We start from the raw sequence: 21,361 nt of genomic DNA, 5'->3' as shown, positions 1-21,361 counted from the left end.
GAGGAGTTGATTTATGAGTTGCATCTTTACCAGCTTAGAGACTGGTCCTCAGGATGGAGGCAAACGTTGTTCTTAAAATAATAATAATTAAGATTCAGACAAGGAAAAAAGATCAGATGTAGCATCTCTCCAGGGCAGAACAAACTCTGAGGCAGGGCCCTAGGAGGAGAAATCAAGTAAGCCTGGAGTCACGTTTAAGGTATCATGAGGCCCAGAAATGAACTAAGGCCCAAGTTTTCATAAGTAAAGAGGCTAGAGTCCCAAAACTGGCAGCCCAGAAATCCTGAAGAATAAAATAAAATTGTCTTGAGAGCAACTGGGGACACATGATGGGGGAATTAGGAAACACCATGGTTCACCAACAGTGGTTCACAGCAAGGAACTGGGTCTGTTTGGTGCCTCTTGGATACATGGAAGAATAGGGCCTAACCTGTATCATGTCACCTAGTAGGGCCAGGTGGCAGAGTTGCCTCAGTAACTCAGGGTAGGAAAGGAGGCCCCTGCTGTCATGCATGGTCATGATTTGTTTCTGGTACCCTACCTTCCTGTAGAACACAAGGACTTTGTGGAGTGGGCAGAGTAAATTCCTGAGGCCCCACACTGTCTCAGCAGTGGGATGCTGATAATATATTTGAGGTCCAAAGACACCTTCCCATGAAGTTCTCATTCCTGATGACAAACCACAGGAGTTCCTGGCCTGTCCCCTACCATCTCCCCTGCCCATCAGAAATGTAGATTCTACAGCTTCCTTCTTAATGCCCAGGACTCCAGAGATGGAGAGAGTAGAAAGATTTGGGGACATTTTGAACAACTGCATATCCAGAAGGTATCTGTCAGTAAGTTTGTGTAATTTTCCCTTCCTCTTGACCCCCCACATTTCACATGGTAACCAGACAGCACACTTTTGGATCCTGGTCCCTTCCAAAACTGATGGGAGCTATGATTCTTTCTCTAGGAAGAATTTACAGAAGAATGGATGGTGGTGACCTTTTCAGGGGGCCCACAGAACCTCTCCATCCAGTTCTATAACATCTCAGGAAACCATGTGCCAGCCCCTGCTAGGCAGGCCATCTTTCAGTTACTGGTAGCTCAGAGTATTCCTTTATTTGTGGTTGAGTAAGGGCAGTGTTCACCCAGGCTTTAGTGAATATAGTGACTTGAATAGTATCCCCCAAATTCATGCCCACTCACAAACCATGAAAATGGCCTTAGTTAGAAGGAGAATCTTTGCAGATGTAGTCAAGGTAAGATGAAGTCGCAGGGGATTAGGGGGTTTCCGGTTATGACTGGTGTCCTTAGGAGGAAATATGGTACCAACAGAGGGGAGAGGGAAAGCTGCTAATGAAAACAGATTGGTATGATATGGCTACACGCTGAAAGAAGCCAGGAATTACTGGCACATGCCAAGCAAGGCAGAGGCAGGGAAAGGGCCTCTTCTAGGGTCTTTGAGAGAACACAGCCCTAATGAGTCCTTCTATGAAGAAGCGGCTGCCGCTGCTTTGAGCATACAGTGTGGTTCTTTGTACTATGATGGCCCAGGAACAATCACAGAACCCGAAGGACTCTGGGGCGGAGGGTGTAGGTACCGCAGAGGGGTCCCACAAACCAAGCACATGTGGATGGATCTCAACCACATTTTCTGAGTTCCTGTTGGTGTACATGTAAGCTAGGCCACCAGGCAGGCCCCAGAGCTTTGCCAACGAAAAAGTTCCAGGCCAAGTGAAGAAAAGTTAGAAATCTCAGCACATCCATCTTCATAAATTTTATTACAGCCTGCCAGTTTAGACTAATGACTAATTTACTGTATAAAATGCCAGAAGCATTTTTTTATTTTGTTAATTAATTATCTCAAACAAAGGTGAAATTTATAAAAGTGTCCAGAAACGGTGAGTATTGTGAAATTGCCTTCAGCGGGAGATGAAATTAGAGCTAAGGCAGGATCAGGTTATTACTGTATTGACTTAGTTGCTTTATGACTTTGTAATGGATTTCTTCATTATTTTCTTGGGATTGTGGCATTCATGATTACATTAAGTCTGTTAGTCTATGCAAATATCATTAGGCACCACTAATAACCTCAGCCCCTCCCCCCTCCCCCAGGGAATGTGCTAAGTACTTGCCTGGGTGGTCACTTTCGGCATCAGGGAAGACTTAAGTAAGGCAAGAGGGTCTCTTGAAATATCCTCCCCACCCTCAGACCAGCCAATGGGTAGGAACTTCAATGAGGCATTTTGAGGGACTCAGGGTGGTCTCCCCATCTTGAGCCATTTTACATCCTTTCCCCATCACAGAGCCTGATAATGTCACCATAAATCTGCATCCCTTTAGAGTAAGGCTTTGGAGGCACATACTAAATTTTTCTAGAAAGAAATATGTATTGACATGATATCTGTCATGGAAATGACAAGATGTTCAATGGGAGAATCTCAATCTGTTCCAGCTGCTCTAACAAAATACCAGAATCTGGGTAGTTCATCAACCTCAGACATTTCTCTCGTAGTTCTGGAGGGTGGGAAATACAGTCTGATGGCCCAACTTCACAGAAAAGGAACACACAAGCTCTCTCAAAGCTTTTTTTCAGAGGTCTTGTGTAGTCCAGACTGGCCTTGAACACACTTCTCGATGTAATACTGTGTAGCCAGGAATGACCTTGAACATACAGTTCTCCAGCCTTCACCTCCCAAATGCTGGGATAACAGGCATGTGCCAACCTCTGGTTTCTGAGATGCTGGAGATCAAAACCCGGGCCTTGTGCATGCTGGACAAGTGCTCTACTAACTGAGCTGCACCCACAGTCTTCAGGCTTTTATTTTAAAGGAATCAATTTCATTCTCAAGGGCTCTTCCTTCATGACCTAGTCACCCAAGAAAGGTCCCTAAACCATCACCTTTCATGTAAGGACTTCTGTGTATGAATCGTGGGAAGACACAAACAGTTAAACCACAGCAGGGAGCATTAGGCCTTTCTGTGCTGGACAATGGATGGTGGGTATGATGAGAGTAAGCCAAATAGACCCTAAGTAGTTGTGACCTCAGACCAGATCATCAGGCCAGCCCTTTGCTATAGTCCCACCCATATTCCTGCCTCAACACAGGGATCATCACAGCTGATGACAAGTCCCTAGCCCATAGTCACTGAGTCCAAGATGATGCCTATTTCTCCTTCTTAGAAGCTGATCAGCCATGCTGTGAGTTAGGACAGTACTGTGTATGTGGGTCCTGACCCTCTTCCCAATTGGAACTGGCTCGAACAAACCCCTGCTCTTCAGTCTGTGGGTTACTATCACTCTTTGTTACAACTGTGCTTTCGGAGCTGGTGCCCTGTGGCAGGCCCGAGCCCACCCTGCCTCATCAGAGGACCCATGCCATCCATGCCGTGGCAGCAGAGATGCCGGGTCAGGTGTTTCCCGGGAGTCTTGTGCAGGACTCAACACCTTGCTCTCCCAGTTGTATCATTTTGGCCCCATCACAGGGTGAGCTTGGGGTTCAGGCATAGAGGACAGAATCTTTGCCAGGTAACAGTGCAAGGAGGGCGGGACTAGAAGCAGTTTACTAGCCCCAGGTCTGGGGTGTCCCTGCCCCAGTGCCCTGCCCTTTGGGTAAGGAGCTGTGGTCTCTCAGGTGAGCTGAAACCTCCTGAGATTTGTGTGGTTACCGTGCTTGCTCCTCTTGGGGGCTCCCACCACCCTTCTTGATCAGCATTCCCAGACTTTTCAAGGTGAAGAAGCCAGTTTTAACATAAAAAATTCATCAGCTCCCCCCTTAACAGATGTTATACTTTGAGTATCCATTGTTCAAGAGAATACGAAATGACAAACAGCTACCTTGAATTCAATGGTGCTTTCAAATGGATTTGTATGTTTTTAAATCACGGCAGCATCTATATGCATCTGAAAAATAGTCACACATACCTATAGAAGGAGCATTTCAGACGCCGTTGGTAGACAAAACTTGCGATGCCTCAGACCTCGAATTCAAGTGACACAGCTACCCTAGTCTATCCAAGTGCCGTGCTCACGAAATTGAGGAGGGTGAGAACAGGCAGGGAGCACTCTCTCTTGCCAAGAGTGGATCCAGAGAGCCATAGCTTTGTTCTCTCAAGTTCCTCTTTCTCCATCAGCCTCTTCAACCTCCCCTCCCTCACCCTAGTGTGGGATTGGGTAGAATAGTCCATTTCTTATTGCCCATTCAGCCCCTGGCCCCACTGTTCCCCAGGAGTAGCTGAGGCCTCCCCACCAGCCCAGCCTGAGCTCTTCAGCCTTCCTGTCTCAATGCTGCCCCAGCTCCTTCTCTAGCCACCCCCTAGTCCTCCCTCTGGCTACTCCCCTGCCTGCTCCCTTCCCATTCTGAGACACTGTACGCAGATCTGGAAGTTTACCTGCTCTCCTTCATCAGAAAAGGTATTTTCTGTCTAAATCAGTCCTGCTGGAATAGCAAGAGCTACCTCATTTCAAAATCACTATGGGTCCTAAGGGGTAGAACTCCAAGGGTGGACTCACAGGCATGCACATTTGAGCAGCGTGCTGCTGCACAGAGCAGGGAAGGTGTGGTCCAGCTGTCAGACACCAGCTTCGGTCCTTCCAGCACCTTCCGCCACTCTGAGCTTCAGCCTACTGTATAGTCTCTCTGAGCCTCAGTTAACTGCTCTATCAAATGGGGCAGTGACCCTGCAGCGCTGAAACAGGGCACAAAATGGACTGGAAATTTGCCTGGCTGCAGCAGAAGAGGGGGCTGGTGAGCCAGAGGCTCTGCCCACTCTCTTCACTCCCGGAGTACCCGCTTCATACAAAGTGGACTTCACAACAATTATCATGCTGGGTCACTTCCTTTGAGACGGTCATTGGGAGGGTCATGCCTTAGTCTTCAAAACCCGCTTTTCTAGTTCCTTGTAACTGAGCTCAGCCTCTTTGTGTTTTCTTTTCTCATCCTCAGATTTCTTTCCTTCTTCCAGTTTCTCCCAGAAAGGGGAAATAGGCCAGTTCTCAGGGTCATGGCCTTCAGCCATGAAGATGCTGCATCCTGGCAAACTCTCCCTGCTCTGTGATACCTCAGTCTCCTCTGTCAGCCCTTCTTCATCTTCCCTTAGCACTCCATCGTGTCCTGACCTCCTAGAACTGGCCAGTCGTGCCCTAATTTGGGAAAACATGTACTCATGGTCAAGGTCTTGCATCTCTCAATAGTGTCTTGTACATAATTGGTTGACTTAATGACTGTGAGTGACCAGTGAATAAATGGGGTCTGGGGCAGCTCAGGGCTGGCATGCAGGTTTGGGGACAGGTAAGATCTCCTTTCAATCAAATGAACTTCATAATAACCAAAGACTGCCAACCAGAAGTCTTCAGAAAACCCCTTGAATGGCAAGAGCAGGCTCCTCTGTGGTTAACCATGCCAGCCATGCACCAATGGTGAATCCTTCATTTTCTGGAGCAAGCTAGCATTCCCCTTCTGATTCCATTGACCATTAGACAGAATGTTTGCTATGCAGTTCCCAGAGTCATGTGCCTGCCTGAGTCCATCAGAGCTTGATGGACACCCTACCTAACAGACAGGGAAGGGTGCTGCTTTCCATGCCATGAATGAGTGTGCAAGAGCCAGACTACTTGAAGACAAATCCCAATTTTGCTGCTTATTAGCCCTGGGGCCTCTGAAGAGCTGCTAAACTCTTCTATACCTCACTTTCTATATCTGTAAAATGGGGTGACAGTGACACCCACTTCCTAAAGCCAGAGTCTCAGTGCAGAGCTTGGTCCATGATGAGTGCCAAAGATGAATTAGTTCTCACTGTTCCTTCTGAGGCAGTGATCTCTGACCCTGAGAATGAATGGCTGTATCTCCGCACACACCATATGGATCACCTCCTGCCATCTAATCACAGGGCCAAATCAGGCCCACCACACTCCAAAGGCCAACCTGCCCCATGGGGTTAGAGGCCATGGCCTTGGCCTTTGAGGATGAAACACCTAGACTGAAGCTGTCCCTCTTCCCCAGGAAGGGAGGTCCTCATCAGGTACACCGAGGATTCAGGAGGTGACCTTGGCTCACCAGTAGACTCAGGGAAACAATGTGAATTTTCAAGGATTTGTAAATGACCAACTCAATTGAAATCTGTGCTAAACACAGCCCAGTGGGAAATACAGAGGCTTGGGGCCTACAGTAGAGAGGCAAGTTGGTTCCTGGCAGGTCTGGAGCCAGCCAGGGCTCCTTCCTTTAAGAGCTCACATGCCACCATTATAGAGGCTGTGATGAGTTTTCTGACCTTTATGTTCAGACCCTTTATCTGAACTTCTAAGAAGCCTCTCAACCATCCATCCACCCACTCGCATTTACCTATTGCTCTTGAGGTGCCATCCATCATAAATCTATCTACTTTCAGCAATCATTTTTCTCTCATCTGTGTATCTATCTATCATCTAACATTTAATCTGGATATCTAGCCTTTATTAATCATGTCTACCATCCATCCATCTCCGTGTCTCTCTAAACTCCATTATCAGTCATGAGTTAACACAATGTATACTTAAGCACGGGCCCTCTAGGTTCCCTGAGAGAGGGTAACAGTGACTTGTAGTAGATCAAAGTTGGAGAGCAGAACAGGGCTGGAAAGTGGAAGAGGAGCTGAGACTTCTCTTCAGAGCAGGGCTGGCCTGCTGAATGGAGGGGAAAAGAGAAAAGAGAGAAGAAAGGAAGCAGGGGGTGCTTGAAAAGCCACCAGAAGTCTGCCGACAAACAGCCTTCTCCTTTCTCTACTTCCCCAAACCAGACAGCATCTTTTAGGACGATCCTGTGAGTGATGGGAAGGGTCAGGGAGGATGCTCAGGTGTTAGGGCACAGAAAGTGTGGTGCTGCCATCTTTCCCAGCACCAGCAGGGCCCAGAATCCTGCCTCCACCAGCAGGCAGGCAGGTAAAAAGCCAGAGATACAGGGCCTGAATAGAGACCTCTGCCAGGACAGGCTTACAGTAGCTCTTCCCAGTAATGGCTGCATTCTGGCATTGTCTGAGTAGCTTTCAAAAACTGAAAATGAAAATGTTTGTGCATGGACCCCAGATCAACCAATGTAACCTGATATTGGAGCCATCCTAGGCACCTGTATTTTGAGTTCCCAAGCAATCTTCATAGCAGCCACAGCAGAGAACCATCATCCTATAAGGCCTGTGATTCCTGAACTTATCTCTGAATGACAGTAATTCTCAGGAAGAGAGAGAAGAACGTGGGCTCGAAGAGACCCAGGGAGGCACCTAAATCCACTTTCTGGGCTGAATCCTAGTCTTGCATGGAGGCCAATAGGGCCACTTCCAGGAGAACTCGGGAGGCATTCCCAACACTAGGTCACTCTCGAAGAGGTAGTGCCAGGTGGGCTCTGAAGACCCCCATCTCCCAGTCAAGCAACTCCAGAGATCTTTGTGATGTCCAGAAGTGGGGAGTGGACTTGGGATCCACAGCCTCAAGGCCTTCCCTCTGATACTATGTAAAGGAGTGCCCAGGACTCAGGTGTTTCTATATCACCATGCCTACTCCAGTGAGCCAGGATGCAAGCTGTTACGTTCTCCATCACCCATTAGGATGGCCCACCCTCAGTATTAAGAATAGGTAGAAGGCCGGGCGGTGGTGGCGCATGCCTTTAATCCCAGCACTCGGGAGGCAGAGCCAGGCAGATCTCTGTGAGTTCCAGGCCAGCCTGGGCTACCAAGTGAGTTCCAGGAAAGGCGCAAAGCTACACAGAGAAACCCTGTCTCGAAAAACAAAACAAAACAAAACAAAAGAATAGGTAGAAGGCCAGAGGGCAGACATTTACCCTGCTCCCCAGCATGGCTCACCCTGTGCTTTGGGCAGAGATGGCTCATGGAGACAAAGAAGCTATCCATGAATGCCTGTTTTCTGAGGCTGTGGGAAGCCAGACCACAGCTGGGAGGATCTGAGGCTCACACGAGGGTCAGTCTACAGCCAGGCCAGGTTATCTGCAGGCAGTGACAGCTGCCCTGGGCTTTATTCCTGCCCAGCAGCAAGACTCAACATCAGGTCCTGCTTGGCAGTTAGTACAGACAAACGCGTCCGAAATTTCTTTCCCAGCTCTTTGGCTGGGTATGGCCCTGTCAGCAAGGTGCTTTACATTCTAGTCCTTGGTCTCCTATCCTCTGCCTCTGTCCTCTCCGGTGGACCACCCCACCACTGGCCATCCCCTGCAGAAACCCCCTTCCCAAGCTGGGACGCAGCTCTGCTTTGTCTGTCTCCTTGAGAGCTGAGGACAAACTGGCCATAATTTATGCTCCAGCATGATATAAAGGGGGGTGGGGGAGAAGGCCCCATTATGCTATAAATTATCCTGTGATGGGTGAAATGCCGGCTAGTGTGCCAGACGCCAGCGGAAACCCCATTAGACAACAGGGTTCGGCTGCTGAGAAGTCCCCACAGAACACCAGGCCGTCTGTTGTGCGCTGCAGCCTGGGAAGGATAATGTAGCAGATCAAATGTATAATCAGTTACCTGGAGAGACGACTGTGTACCGCCGCCTCAGCAAAAGGTGACTTCTAGATAGAACCACCACATGTCCCACGCTCCTGCTGGGAGCCATGATGCCCGAGTCACAGATGGAAGGTCACGAAGAGGGGCTGCAAGGGAAGTGGGTGTGATCTCCATCACCCTTTCTACCCTACCCTGAACCCGCACACAGAACTCAAGGGTTTGGATCTGGCCTGACTGGGAACCATAAACCAATCTCTTGCCTCTGAGAACACGAGAGTGAAGGAACCGTTTCTGCTCCCCACTTCTAGAAGGTGATCAGAGGCCCCAAGTTCTAGGTCTGTCTCCCTAAATATGCCTCAAGCTCTGTCCCTCTGGCCTCAACAGATGCCAGGCAACAAGGGAGACATTTGAGGAAGGAGAGGGAGACTGTGGACAGAGGATGGCTCAGGCCGTAGACCCTGCAGCCTAGATTTCCTGTGTGATTGGGAGAAAAGATCCTTCTGGCCCAGATCAGGTGGCCTGTGAACTCCAAAACAGAGATTTACCTCCTGGGCACCCAGGAGATTTCATAACAAGGACTTTGGACAGAGAGGTGGACAAGGCTTGAGGTAGGAATTTGAGACTTCAGATGGCCTCCAGACAACAAGCAACGATCATGAGGCTAATCCCTGGGAACTGAGCAGCAGGGTATAAATGCCCTTCCAACTCACCCACACTCTGGGCTCTGATCTGGAGCCCTGGTCCTCACAAAAAAAGTGTGTTTATTGGGCATTTTGTCAGTTGTCTGGGCAAAGATGGTGGGGTGGGAAGGCAGAGTGAGAACTGCATGCAGCCCCATCTTCCATCAGGAATAACGGTAGAAGCCTGAGAGCAGCAGCTCCATTCAGGCCACAAGACCTGCCTTCTTCAAAGTCTAGGTCAGAGTTCCTGGGATAGATCCTTTGTAGCAGGCTTTCTTGGACCGGACCGCCAGCTCCCAAATCATGACACAGAGACATCACTAATTATGAATGCTTGGCCTTAGCTTAGGCTTGTTTCTAGCTAGCCTTTTAAACTTAAACTAACCATTTCTATTAATCTATTAATCGACCCCAGGGCTCATTTCCCTCCATGCCTGTCTGGCTGGTCCCTGGCCAGCTGCTCCCCTTTTCTCTCTGCCTGTCAGCCCTGCCTATCCCTCCTCTCTCTAGCTATTGGCTGTTCATCTTTTTTTATTAGACCAATCAGGAGCCTTAGGCAGGCAAGGTAAACCAACAACACAACTTTACATAGTTAAATAAATGCAGCATTAAAAAAAAAGCAACACATCTTTACATAGTTAAACAATTATTCTGCAACACAAACAAATGCAACACATCTTTACATAATTAAACAAATATTCTATTCCACAATGTCCTTACCTTTCATGTGGCTCAATTTCCTCATTTATACACTGTAAATAATGTCTACCATTCCTGTAGTGCACTTACTTCAGCATCTGGGTCCTGGTTGGATAAATGGAAAGGTTCTGCTGATGCAGCAGGGTCAGAGTAGGCATGCTTAGGGCACTGGGAGCTCTGAGACATTGGAGGGCAGGCCTGCAGGCTTTCATCGTGTACAGACATTGAGACTGGGTGTGCCTGGGAGTTCAGTGAGCCACTAAAGACTGATGGTGCTGTGAATTAGGGGGGCAGACAGAGCCTATTCAGGACATGATGAGGACAGGATGGGAAATGAATGGGGTCTGAGGCCTGATTCAGGCTTTTCAGTGCCAAAGGCAAGGCTCAGGACTCAGTCCTTTGAAGAGGTACTTGGACACCAGTTGTTGGAATGACAAGAAGGAGGAAGGGGTGTGTGTGTGATATGTGGTGGGGAGGGAGCAGAGAGAATGCACATGCATGCAAACCCAAGCCCCGTGAGTCCTCCAGCATCCAGCTCCCACCTTCCAGATCCCTCCCTCCTCCCCAAGCCCATAGCGCTCATCCCTCTAGACTCTGCCCTCACCTTGACTGGTGCCCACTCATCTCCAGAGGACACTCATTGCTTACTTTCTGAGGCTTTCCTGATGTCAGTCCTGCATCCCTTATACCTGTCACCAATCCAGTCCCATTCTATCTCCGCCCCCAATACTCACTGAGCAGGAAATTCAATCATTCATATCAACAAATGTTCACTCAGTGTCTACTACATGCCAGGCCTGCTAGGTACTAGCAATTGAGCAGCTATGGTCATTCATTCGTGGAAAAGCAGAGTGGAGTTGGGGTCAGTAGGGCTCAGCACAGTTCCTAGAGATAGAAGCTACTGTGTGGAATACAGGAAGGACAGGCTCCACCTTAGGTTAGAGCTGACACTCTAGCTACTGTGTGGAGAGTAGAGAGCAGGGTCTGGAGCTCATATCAGAGAGAGTAAGAAAGCAATGAGTAGTGATGGCTCCATCTAAAGGGGGAAGAGGAGGGAGGATAAATCTGGCTAAAGGAATGCAAGAGAAGGGGGAATGGATGCTTTCTCTCGCTTCTGCTTCCTCCCGCACCAACATCAAACAGCCCAGTCCTGGAGGGAACCAGCCAGATCAAGGCCTGGCACTGCCTTGCCCATGGGGGCCAGAAGGGTGAGGGTCTTCATTTGCATTCCATTGCAGTCCCCATCCCAGCAGCCTTTGATCTGGTTTGATGTCTCCTTCAGCCTCTTCCCAGGCAGGAAGCCTTTCATCCTCAGGAGGCAGTTCCCAGCCCAGCTGCCTGTCACTGGCTCTGGTTCTGTCATAGAAGGGGGATTGGAGCAGGGAGGAAGGGGGGGCATTATCCTCCTCTCTCTTGGGTCCCTTCGTGCAAGAGCTCTTCTGAGGCCTGGCAGCTGACCCCTGGGACCTAAGTGAAGAGGACAGCCAACCTGGCTGTCGGCTTCAGAGGGACCCAACGCTGGGTTTGCTTTCCTGGTGGGGCCAATGAAACAGAACTGGCTGCATCACCTAAACAGCAGGCAACCACCCAGGAAGGAGGTAGTGACTCGATCCCGGGCCACGGCCTTCCTGTGTAGAGGACAGGGCGTAGTCTGGGTGCTGTCTCTGGAGGCAGTGAGAGGGCCACCACGGGGAAAGGGAAGAGACCACAGGGGCCTCTGGGCTTGGGAACAGTATATTCTGGGAACCTTGAAAGCTGAACACACAGATGCAAGTTCAGGTGAGTTGGTGTGGTCCCTATTTGTCCCTTTTGAGCCATAGGTGCTTGACTGACGTGGTCTTAGGGAACTAATGGAAACGTCATGTGGAGATGCTCAGTGTAGCTAGGGCAGAGCAGGTAGAGGTGTCCCTTGTTTGGGCTCCATCCAGTTCGGTATCCTAAAGGATGCTGGGGGCCTCTCAATGGTCCTGAGGACACTGCCAGGCAACCAGGAAGATTTAAGGAAAATCTGGCCTCTCAAGTTGTCTGGGCTGGCATGACTGTCCAATGCTCCAATCTGACCTATCAGCCACACCCCTGTGGGTAAGCAGCAGCCATGGCTGCTAATAGTCACAGTAACAAGCATTTGTTGAACATTTATTCTGTACTCTGCCTTGTCTTAAGAGTTTTATAAAGTCCAACTCAGTCCATCCTCACCTGGCTCTGTCCAGGGAGAATACATGCCTTGTCTACAGTTACATAGCTAGAAAGTGCTAGAAGCAGGATTTGAATGAGTCTCATTTCCTATTGGGGTGCCTAGCTCTTCCTGCCCTATCAGCTGTGACTCCCTGTGCCCCACTTCAGGAAGATTTCAATTGATTCATAAGTGATATTCGCCCCTAAGTTCATGCCCATGTGGCCTCAGTGGTTTACCCAGTGCTCCAAGCTCTGCCCAAGAGCTGCACCTTCAATGGGGAACAATTCCACAGTAAACAAGTACCCAAGAGACTCTGAAGGGTCCAGCATGGGATGTTCCAGTGCTCCAGGCTCTTCCCAGAAGAGGGTTTGGTGGGCTCTTGCCTTGTCCTGTCACACCTGGGTAGGAGAGAAGCTTCCAGCTCCATCACTGGAGATGTGTGACCTGTTATCTTCATTCCCAATGCTGCCTTGGCATCCCCTTGTCTCCTCACCAGCCACATAACCTGAAACCATTTATTCCCACCTCCTCCCCATGACCCCAGGGCTCTCCCTGGCTTGTGCCTTCCCAGCATCCACGCCATCCCACAGCACCTGGAGGGAAGAGAATGAGAAAATTCTGTAGCAGAAAAAAAAAGACACCCACTGGCTATCAAGGTCCACAGTGTTCCAGCAGCCATCTATCTACCCTTAAGCAGGAAATACTGTTCAGTGCTGATGGTAGCGTTAGAGAGCAAATCAAATTTTGAAAATTGAACTGGAATTTGAGCATTAGCATCAAGATGCTTGCATTTGGCAACTCAGGAGGCTCTGTCGCCACCACCGCTTGCCCTTCTGGGGTCAATGACCCTGTGTGGCCAACAAGATGCTCCCCAGGAGAGGCTGGGGTGGGGGTAGACCAACTAAGCCAAAACAGAGCCTGAAACTCCCATTTAAGGGCTGTCTTCACCAAGACTTTCATCTAGTGGTGCAGCAATGCTCCTGGGACAGAAGAGTGAGTGCAGGAGTCTCCATCTCTCTGCACGGCCAGAGATTCCTGCAAGCAGACTCCTCTTCCTTTTTACACACTCCACCGGGGTCCCAGGAGGCGTAGCCCGGTGCATTTTATAGATGGAGAAAGCTCAGAGTCAGATTGGGGTTCTGAGAGAATAAAGCTTTCCCAGGACTGGGGCGGTGTTGTGTGTTGGTTGGGAGGGAGAGCAGACAGGAGACAGATGAGAAACAGGGTCCCAGGGTCCTTTGTTGCCAAGTCCTACCACCAGAAGGAACCTCCACTTAGGTAGAGCTGGATCCTTGACAACACTGCCGAGAAGAATTTCAGGATAGTCAGAGTGAGACAAGGTAAGGGTAGCAGCACAGGCTTCAGATATCAGCCCTGGCAGTGAATGGGGAGAGAGAGGGAGGGAGGGGGAGGAGAGGGAGGGAGAGGACGGTGTATACTCAAGTGTAGGTATGGGATCACACGGGAGAGGCTCCGAGTCCTTGCTTGGACTCTCCCAGCCTTTAGGGCTGCAGGTCATACCTCTAGCCCACCTCTTCCTGGGAGCCTTCTAGGCATAGCCATGTCCTCTCTCCCAACCAGCCCCTACTGATTTGTAGCCCAGAGCTGCTGGATGTAACCATCCACTGGGAATCCAGACATGATTAGTCTCTGGGGCTCCAAGGCAGAGTTTCTGGGACCCATAATGCAAAAGCTTTGGATTCTCATGGGATCGCAGGACCATGTACAACCTTACCACCTACCAAAAGAGAAAAATCTAGAAGGACACCCCTGCCACCCAAGGTCCATCTCAGATTCGTTTCCTAGTCACACAGTAAGTTCTCAATAAACCCTGCTGGAGGGGATAGTCAGAGAGGAAAACCGAAAGGCGTGGGATGCTCTGGCCTAGCCCTTCCAGTGGTGGCTATAAACACCTTCACCTAACATTTACCTGGGTACTCTGATAACTCGAGCTTATCTCCCCTGAGGATAAGACACCCAGATCCAGAGCTGAGCTGCTTCTCTGGGACTGGCACTTGCCTTCTGGGATCCTCCTCTCCTGCCCCCAGGCACTTCTGCACACCCACGGACACTGGCACTCCTGGTTCTAAAGAGTGACAGCAAGGGGTTCTGGGATCTAGAAGCTGAGGGTAGTTGAGGCCTTGGCTGTAGTTCACTGCATCCCAGAGCAGAGGTGACTTTCTTGGCCACATCAGGGCAGAGTGAATCAAGGAGAAACAGCATCTCATTTCCTCTTCCTATGGCATAGAGAATCCCAAATAATCTTGTTTTTACTGCTCACCAGGCACTGTCCCTACAGCAACTGCCAGAACAGTAGGTAAAAAGGCGACATTGTCCCCCATTTTATAGACCTAGAAAACTGAGGCTTGAAGCAGTCAGTTACACAGCTGGCGGCAGGGGGGGGGGTACGGGGGGGGGGCAAGGAACTGAGTATGACATGCTAGGTCAGCTCAGGAGGTCCATTCCAGAATACTTCTAGTCCTTGATCTGAAACACAAGCCTTAGGACCAATTCCGTAGTAACAAAATCCAAACGGAAAGGAAGAGTGCGAGCCAATGGCACTCAGGATCCAGAGAGGAACATCTGCACTGTGTAAGCTTCGCCAGAGAGGAAGGAGTCTGGAGCCAGGTCTGTTTTGCTGTCTTGTAGCTTTGGGGAAAGGTGAGCTAGCTGCAGTTTCCCTGGCATCATCAAGGTGGCCAGCAAAGGGGCAGCCCACATGGTAAGAATGGCCTCCAGAGAACTATGAAGTCCAGGGGGACTCGGGGGAGGGGAGAACAAATTAGGGGGAGAAGCAACATTGGCAACAAGGAGAGGCGGACTAGAAAGGCTCTGTGGAGGAATTTTAATGCAATCAGAAAGCGGTCACGATGATAATAAAGGAATCCATTCAGGCATCGGGAGAGAGTGAGGCAAGGGACCCAGTCCCAGCAGCTAAATCAACTCCACGGAGGAGGCACCATGTGCCTCTTTCTGAGGGGAAGGAAGGGATTGTTTAAGCAGGAGGGCCAGGTATTAGGAAGCTGCAGGTTTTTAGTCTTAGTCTTTTGGAAGTCGTGTCCATGAACTTGGAGCCTTTAGAAGGCACCTGGTTGGGGCAGAGGCAGCTTCATGTGCTCCGCTGAAGTACTGACAAGTCCCCTTCCACTTTCGCTTTGTCTGTGGCTGCTTTCCAAGGCAAGATCAAGGGCTCCCACCTTCCTCTCTCTAGGGCTCTATTTTTCCTCTTTCTCTCTTCTTTCTACCTATCTGGATTCTCCCCGTTCTTTGCTTCCAGTCCTTTTCCCTGCCATTTCCCCTCTCTTCTCCACTGCACCCTTCACACTCTTTCTCTCTCACTCTTCTTGGTCTCTGATGTCATCCCCACTCCAGAGCTTTTTAGTTGGTGAGCGAGGGGCACTGTAACCCTGAACATGAAGTGAGGCTGGAACTTACAGCCCTGCCATGACCCAGAGGCGGGCAAAGCAGCCAAATATGGTACAGGGTGAGGCTGCTTTTAACCGAACCAAGAGTTGACAACATATCACCAGCAGGTTAGGTGAGGAGTGAAAATCCATCCATCGTGAATGAACGCACCAGGTTGGTGGGGAGGATCTGGGATAGCTAGGGAAAAGAGTGTTCTGCTTTGCACAGGGCAACTGTCACAGGTCCTGAAATTGAAGGACCTGTGCTGCAGAAAATCTAACATTTTTCTCCAGGGAGCAACTTGGAGATAGGATAGTGGGGAGGAAAGCCAGACAGATACCAATCTCACAGGCAAAAGCAGTAAGTGAGACAAATGAGAGGAGGTACAAGGCGCATTGGCAAGAGGCGCATTGGCAAGAGGCTGTCCTAGAAGAGGACTCTGCCCAGGACCCTGCGTGCAGAGCAAACGGCACCTACCAAGGTTTCAGGATGGCTACCCATTGCAACTCACTCTTGCACCAGAGAAGATGGGGTTTAGAGGAAGGAAGGGAGGTGACCCGTGTGCCAGAAGTCAGACCAGAGACCAGGCGTCTCAGAGAGCCGTCTTCTAGCAGAAGAAGACAGAGGGAGTCGTTGCCATCCAGTTCCCTCTCCCCGCTGACGCCGACTTGCTCTGGACGCTCTGCTCCCCGCACCTCCCACTCCCCACCGCCACCATCCCGCACACGCTGTAACCTCGCTGCTTCCAGCCAAGCCCCTTACCCCTACCCCTACCCTCGCCACCACCTCTAGCTGTGAGCTTCATCCTTTCCCGCCGAGCTCCTCCCTCACTCTCCTAGCTGCTTTTGCTCTGGCAGTGAGTCCCTCCTCCTCCTCCCGCCAAGCTCCTCCTTCTCACTCCCCGTTTGGCTGTGAGCTCCGCCCCCTCCCGCCAAGCTCCTCCCCTATCCCCGTTGCCCTCCTCTGGCCGCGCCCTTTTGCCGGCGGCCCGCCCCCCCCCGCCCCCCGCACTGCTCCGCCCCTGGCCCCGGTAAGCATCTCCTAATTTTGTTCTAGAAGATAGAAAACTCTTCGTGGGTATGCTCAACAAGCAGCAATCCGAGGACGACGTGCGCCGCCTCTTCGAGGCCTTCGGGAACATCGAGGAGTGCACTATCCTGCGCGGGCCGGACGGCAACAGCAAGGGTGTGTGTGTGGGTGTGTGCGCACTCGCAAGCGCGTGTGGGCACAGGCCTGGGAAGGATGCTAGCGCCGCCAGGTGGTCCTCGTGGAGACCAAGAGGGGAGGAGGCCGTGGGTCTTTGCTCTGTGCTCCCTCCTGTCACTCTCTCGGCCCCTTCACATTTTATGTTCATCTGGGGCACATCCTCCTCTTCTCTGCTCGTCTTGCCTCTGTCTCAGACCTCTCTCTCTGACTCTGTCTGTCTCTCTGTGTCTCTGTTGGTCTGTCTGTCTGTCTGTCTGTCTGTCTCTCTGTCTCTGTCTCTCTGGGTCCTCAGGGCCATGGCTCAGTCTGTCCTATTCCCACAGGGTGCGCCTTTGTGAAGTACTCCTCCCATGCTGAGGCACAAGCTGCCATCAATGCTCTACACGGCAGCCAGACCATGCCTGTGAGTGTAGCCCTCTGGGGGCATGCAGGGTCTCATCACCCTTTACCGCTCTTTCTCAGATCAGGGTAGAATGAGGTAACCCAGAAAAGGTGGGATTGAGACTTGGCACTCCTGGGTGACCTCCATATAGCACCCCACAGACAGCGCAGGGGTGGTGGTGGGGTGAGGCCTGGCAGGGACACTGGGGTGGAGGCTGGGGCAGTGGATCTCATGTGCCGCCCTGGCTGCAGGGAGCCTCCTCCAGCCTGGTGGTCAAGTTTGCAGACACTGACAAGGAGCGCACGATGCGGCGGATGCAGCAGATGGCTGGCCAGATGGGCATGTTCAACCCTATGGCCATCCCCTTCGGGGCCTACGGTGCCTACGCTCAGGCAGTAAGTGGGGGCAAGGGTGGGAGGGGATTTGTTCTGGAGCTCACTGCCCCTCTAGCCCCAGAGAACAGGGATACCTACCCAAACATATTGCTCTCTCCCCAGAGTGAAGAGTGTCAGGCATAAATCCAGAGAGGGTAGCCTCAGGAGTTAAGAGGAGAATCCAGGTGGGGGTGGTTGCCAGGAGGAGGTGGGCTGCTGTCCTGATTTTCAAGGAGGAGTTTCTAGAGAAGGCCCTTGGCAGAGCAGCCAGATGGGTCACCCTGCCCCCCCCCACACACACACCAAATCAATGTGAAGGCTAGAAAGCAACAATGGGGTAACAGTCAGTTGTATGGTCCTCATTATACAAACTCCACTCACACGGGTTTTCTCAGTTCTTCTGATCACTCCTGGCAGGGGTGTGTGAAGTGACTCAAAGCCTCGAGCACCCACTCTTCTGCCTCTGGCCCACCAATTTATTTCTTCCACAGTTGCATCCTCTTTAATAATACCACCCTCTTCTGCCTCCAGACTCGTAGCCACCATCCCTGCAGGGTGGCCCCGAGGCCCTCCAGGGTTCTGGCTCTAACCCTGCAAACGCCACTCATTTCCTGAGCAGAATCTAGCTTTGACCACCGACTGCACCTCCTCAGTCCCCACTCATCTTTGTAATGACATTTGGGGGTCATGTTTCTCCTGTCTTTTCCATGTGACCAATTTGAGCAGAAACTCACCCTGTTAACTATATACAGCTCATTCAACAGGTGTGGAGGCGTCTGGGTGCCATTCCCCACAATAGCATACCTTACACAGACTGGCTAGCATGCATAGTCAGCCGCCTTCCTTACCCTGCACAACTCAGATTACCAAAGGTCTTACCGTTCTTTGTTTTAAGCAGTCAATTCCCAGGGAAGTGGAGATTAAGGCAGGCAAGGGGGATGGGGCCTCAGGACTTTCAAGGGTAGTGACCAAAAGATTGTACCAGCTCCCAGAGGCTCAGAAGTTGGTCTCCAGGAGCTGAGCCCCTGGTGGGAGGGCTGCCCCCCCTGGAAGCATGTGATATTTTTTCCACTCCCTCTGCCCCAGCTGATGCAGCAGCAAGCAGCCCTCATGGCCTCGGTTGCGCAAGGAGGCTACCTGAATCCCATGGCTGCCTTCGCTGCCGCCCAGATGCAGCAGATGGCGGCCCTCAACATGAATGGCCTGGCAGCCGCACCTATGACCCCAACCTCAGGTGAGCCAGTAGGTTCCTGGCCTGGGAGAGAGTAGCAGGGCCCAGGCTGTGGCATCATTACAGCGACTAGGGGCTCATTCTACAGTAAGAACACACAGGGTCTAGACCCAAGTACTTTGTCTCAGAAATGTTCTAATCTGTAGGTGCCCAAGGGAAGATGAGATGTGAGCCCCATGAAATCCACAATAGGATTCCAGTGTGAGATAGTTTCTCTCAAGTTGTCTGTCCTTGCCTAAAAACAATCCGTCTTTATCTGTATTAACAACCAATGTCTGGAAAGAAAGTGACAGAAAACATCTCCAGTCAAAGTCCAGCATAGTCCTGAGTGTTCAGCTGCCTTGGCCTTCCTCTTTAAGCCAACCTTGACTAATGGGCATTTTCCAAGAAACTATGCAACCCGCTAGAGAACCATATGAGTCATCCACGGATGGACACTGGAATCAACTCTTCTCACAAAACATGTTTTGAGTTGGCTCTTGGCTTTTGTCCAGCACAGTTTTGCCTCCCACCCTTAGGCTATCTGGCAGTGTCCACAGACATTTTTGTTTGTCACAACTCAGAAGAGAGAGTGCTACTATCATCTAGTGTGTAGACACCAGAAAGGTGTTGCTGCACACCTCACAATACACAGGTCAGCTCCCTAACAGGAACTATCTGGCTCTAAATGACTACAGTGCCAACACTGAGAAGCCCAGGCTCTGAATCCAAAGATGGGTTGATATGGTGGGCTCTCTTTTACCAAGCTTTCTGGTGGTCTGTACCAGACCACAGCAGTGGTCTTCCCAAGGTCCAGCTGTTCCTTTCCCAACTCAAAGCCACACAAGACTGAAATACCTCTGGGCTCAACTAGAGCATCATCCTATTACTTACTTCTGTTCCCCAACTTCAGGGACATGCCTGGGTCCGGGAAGTGGGTCAGCCTCGGCTACAATAGGAAGGCTCTTTCCACCCTTTGGGGGCCTCGGGACAATAACAGTCCTCCATCTTGGTGTCCACCACCTGGAATATGGAAGATGCATGGTATTGTCATCAGGCCCTAACTTAATCATCACCACCATGACCGCCACTATTGCTTCTGCTGGAGGAAGCTAAATAGGGCAGAGATTGGACTCTAAATTGTCCTTTCTCCCTCAGAGTAAGAGTCTAGAATTCTCTTCCAGTTGAATAGCAAGACTGCTTGGAGGGGCAGATAAGCCTCTCATAGACCCAAAAAGGATCAGCCAATCCTGACTTAGCTGGAGTGGGCAAGAGCTACTGAAAAATCACAAAGAGCCAAGTGTGGTGAAAGTCAAGGTCACCGAGAATAGTCTCTGTGCTCTAGACTTAAGGGTAGCCATCAGTGATTAGAAAAATCTTCATGGGGTGGAGGCTCTACCTTGAACAATGAATCATCTGGGATAAATTAATGTGTTACATTCAAGAAATTAAGCCAAGGCATAGTTTACCAACAAGACAGGGTGGCTGTGTGAGATCTAAGTCTGTCCCCAGGCTCTGGGAGCTAGCAAGGTAGAGCCCCATGGCTTAGCCTACCTCACCTTTGCTGTTCTTGCCTTACCTCTTCCCCAATCCTTCTATATCCCCCAAACCAGGTGGCAGCACCCCTCCAGGCATCACTGCACCAGCTGTGCCTAGCATCCCATCCCCCATCGGGGTGAATGGCTTCACCGGCCTCCCCCCACAGGCCAATGGGCAGCCTGCTGCGGAAGCTGTGTTTGCCAATGGCATCCACCCATACCCAGGTAAGCATGTCTAGTGGCCCTTCCTTCCCACTTCTCACTCACAGTTAGAAGAAGGAATGCACACCTCCAGCCCTCTGCCTGTTCCTGGGTGGAACAACGAATGTGATCAGAGAGGGCCAGCCATCTTCCTGTTTCAGGGAACCTGTAATGAGAGAGAAAGGACCAAAATCTTAACATGGGGAGTGCCTTCTGATCCATAAGAAAGAATTCCACCCCAGGGAGTGTGCTGGAAAAAAAAAAAAAAAAGACACTGGAAGGAATTGTACAACCCAGGTAGAGAAAAGAGGCCAGCAACTGCAAATTGATTGTGAACTTGAACTGTAATAACTAGAAGGGAAGAAGCTAAAAGAATAACCACATTTAGTGATAAGTAATGAAGGATTCATTGGGGGAAGGAACTGGAGTTATTTTGACTGACAGTCTAGCCATTACGTCCCAGTCCGGTCTTTTGGTGCACACACAAAAAATAGGTCAGCACTCTGGACAGCTCCAGTCGGACAGCTCCTGGGTCTCTCTGTTCAGGAGGTGAAACTAAAGATAAGGAGGCCCATTTCCGGTTGCCGGTTGACTTTGTTGCTGTCAGATTCAGTGGTCCTCACATAACAAGAACATGCAGTTGTCCTGAAGCACTTCTTCCTTCTCATATGAAGGATGACAGATATCAAGACAGGGAAGTAGGGTCAGAGTCCTAGACTAGCAAGTGGCAACATAATAGAGATGTGTAAAATACTGTCCTCCTTTCTGGATATCAGAGAAAGGGGTCATAAAAGCCCAGTCTTTGCTAGATTCTAGGATTCCAGGACATTGGATTGTCCCCAAGAGGTCAAAGTTGAGTTGAGAGCACAATATCTACCTTCCTACTCCATCTTTAAACAGCACACCTAAGTCTGATCAAGAGGGAATGTTCTCTGATTCAAGATGGCCAAACACTCAAGTGAAGAGTCCTGCAGACTAGAGAACCCTAGGAGCATTCCTGGTGAGGAGGTGCTTGCCAAACTTTAACAG

The 21,361-nt window shown here is 50.5% G+C and overlaps 1 protein-coding gene across 26 annotated transcripts in view; it reads left to right on the top strand.

Annotated features, from left to right (window-relative positions):
• Celf4 (CUGBP Elav-like family member 4) overlaps nt 1-21,361 on the top strand; it is a 285,725-nt gene that overhangs the window by 241,916 nt on the left and 22,448 nt on the right. For 8 of the 26 annotated variants that reach the window (XM_059246313.1, XM_059246324.1, XM_059246308.1 and 5 more), the window contains exons 4-8: nt 16,481-16,606; nt 16,951-17,030; nt 17,261-17,404; nt 18,470-18,617; nt 20,207-20,356. In XM_059246313.1, coding sequence (XP_059102296.1) covers nt 16,481-16,606; nt 16,951-17,030; nt 17,261-17,404; nt 18,470-18,617; nt 20,207-20,356 — 648 coding nt within the window. Of the gene's footprint in view, nt 1-16,477; nt 16,607-16,950; nt 17,031-17,260; nt 17,405-18,469; nt 18,618-20,206; nt 20,357-21,361 lie in introns of all 26 variants that reach the window. The other 18 variants (XM_059246330.1, XM_059246326.1, XM_059246323.1 and 15 more) reach the window with 3 other exon arrangements.

The sequence above is a fragment of the Peromyscus eremicus genome, chromosome 19, assembly GCF_949786415.1.
Source record: "Peromyscus eremicus chromosome 19, PerEre_H2_v1, whole genome shotgun sequence".
NCBI classification, from domain to species: domain Eukaryota; kingdom Metazoa; phylum Chordata; class Mammalia; order Rodentia; family Cricetidae; genus Peromyscus; species Peromyscus eremicus.
Note: the sequence above shows the minus strand (reverse complement) of the source record. Positions and strands in the feature narration are given on the sequence as shown.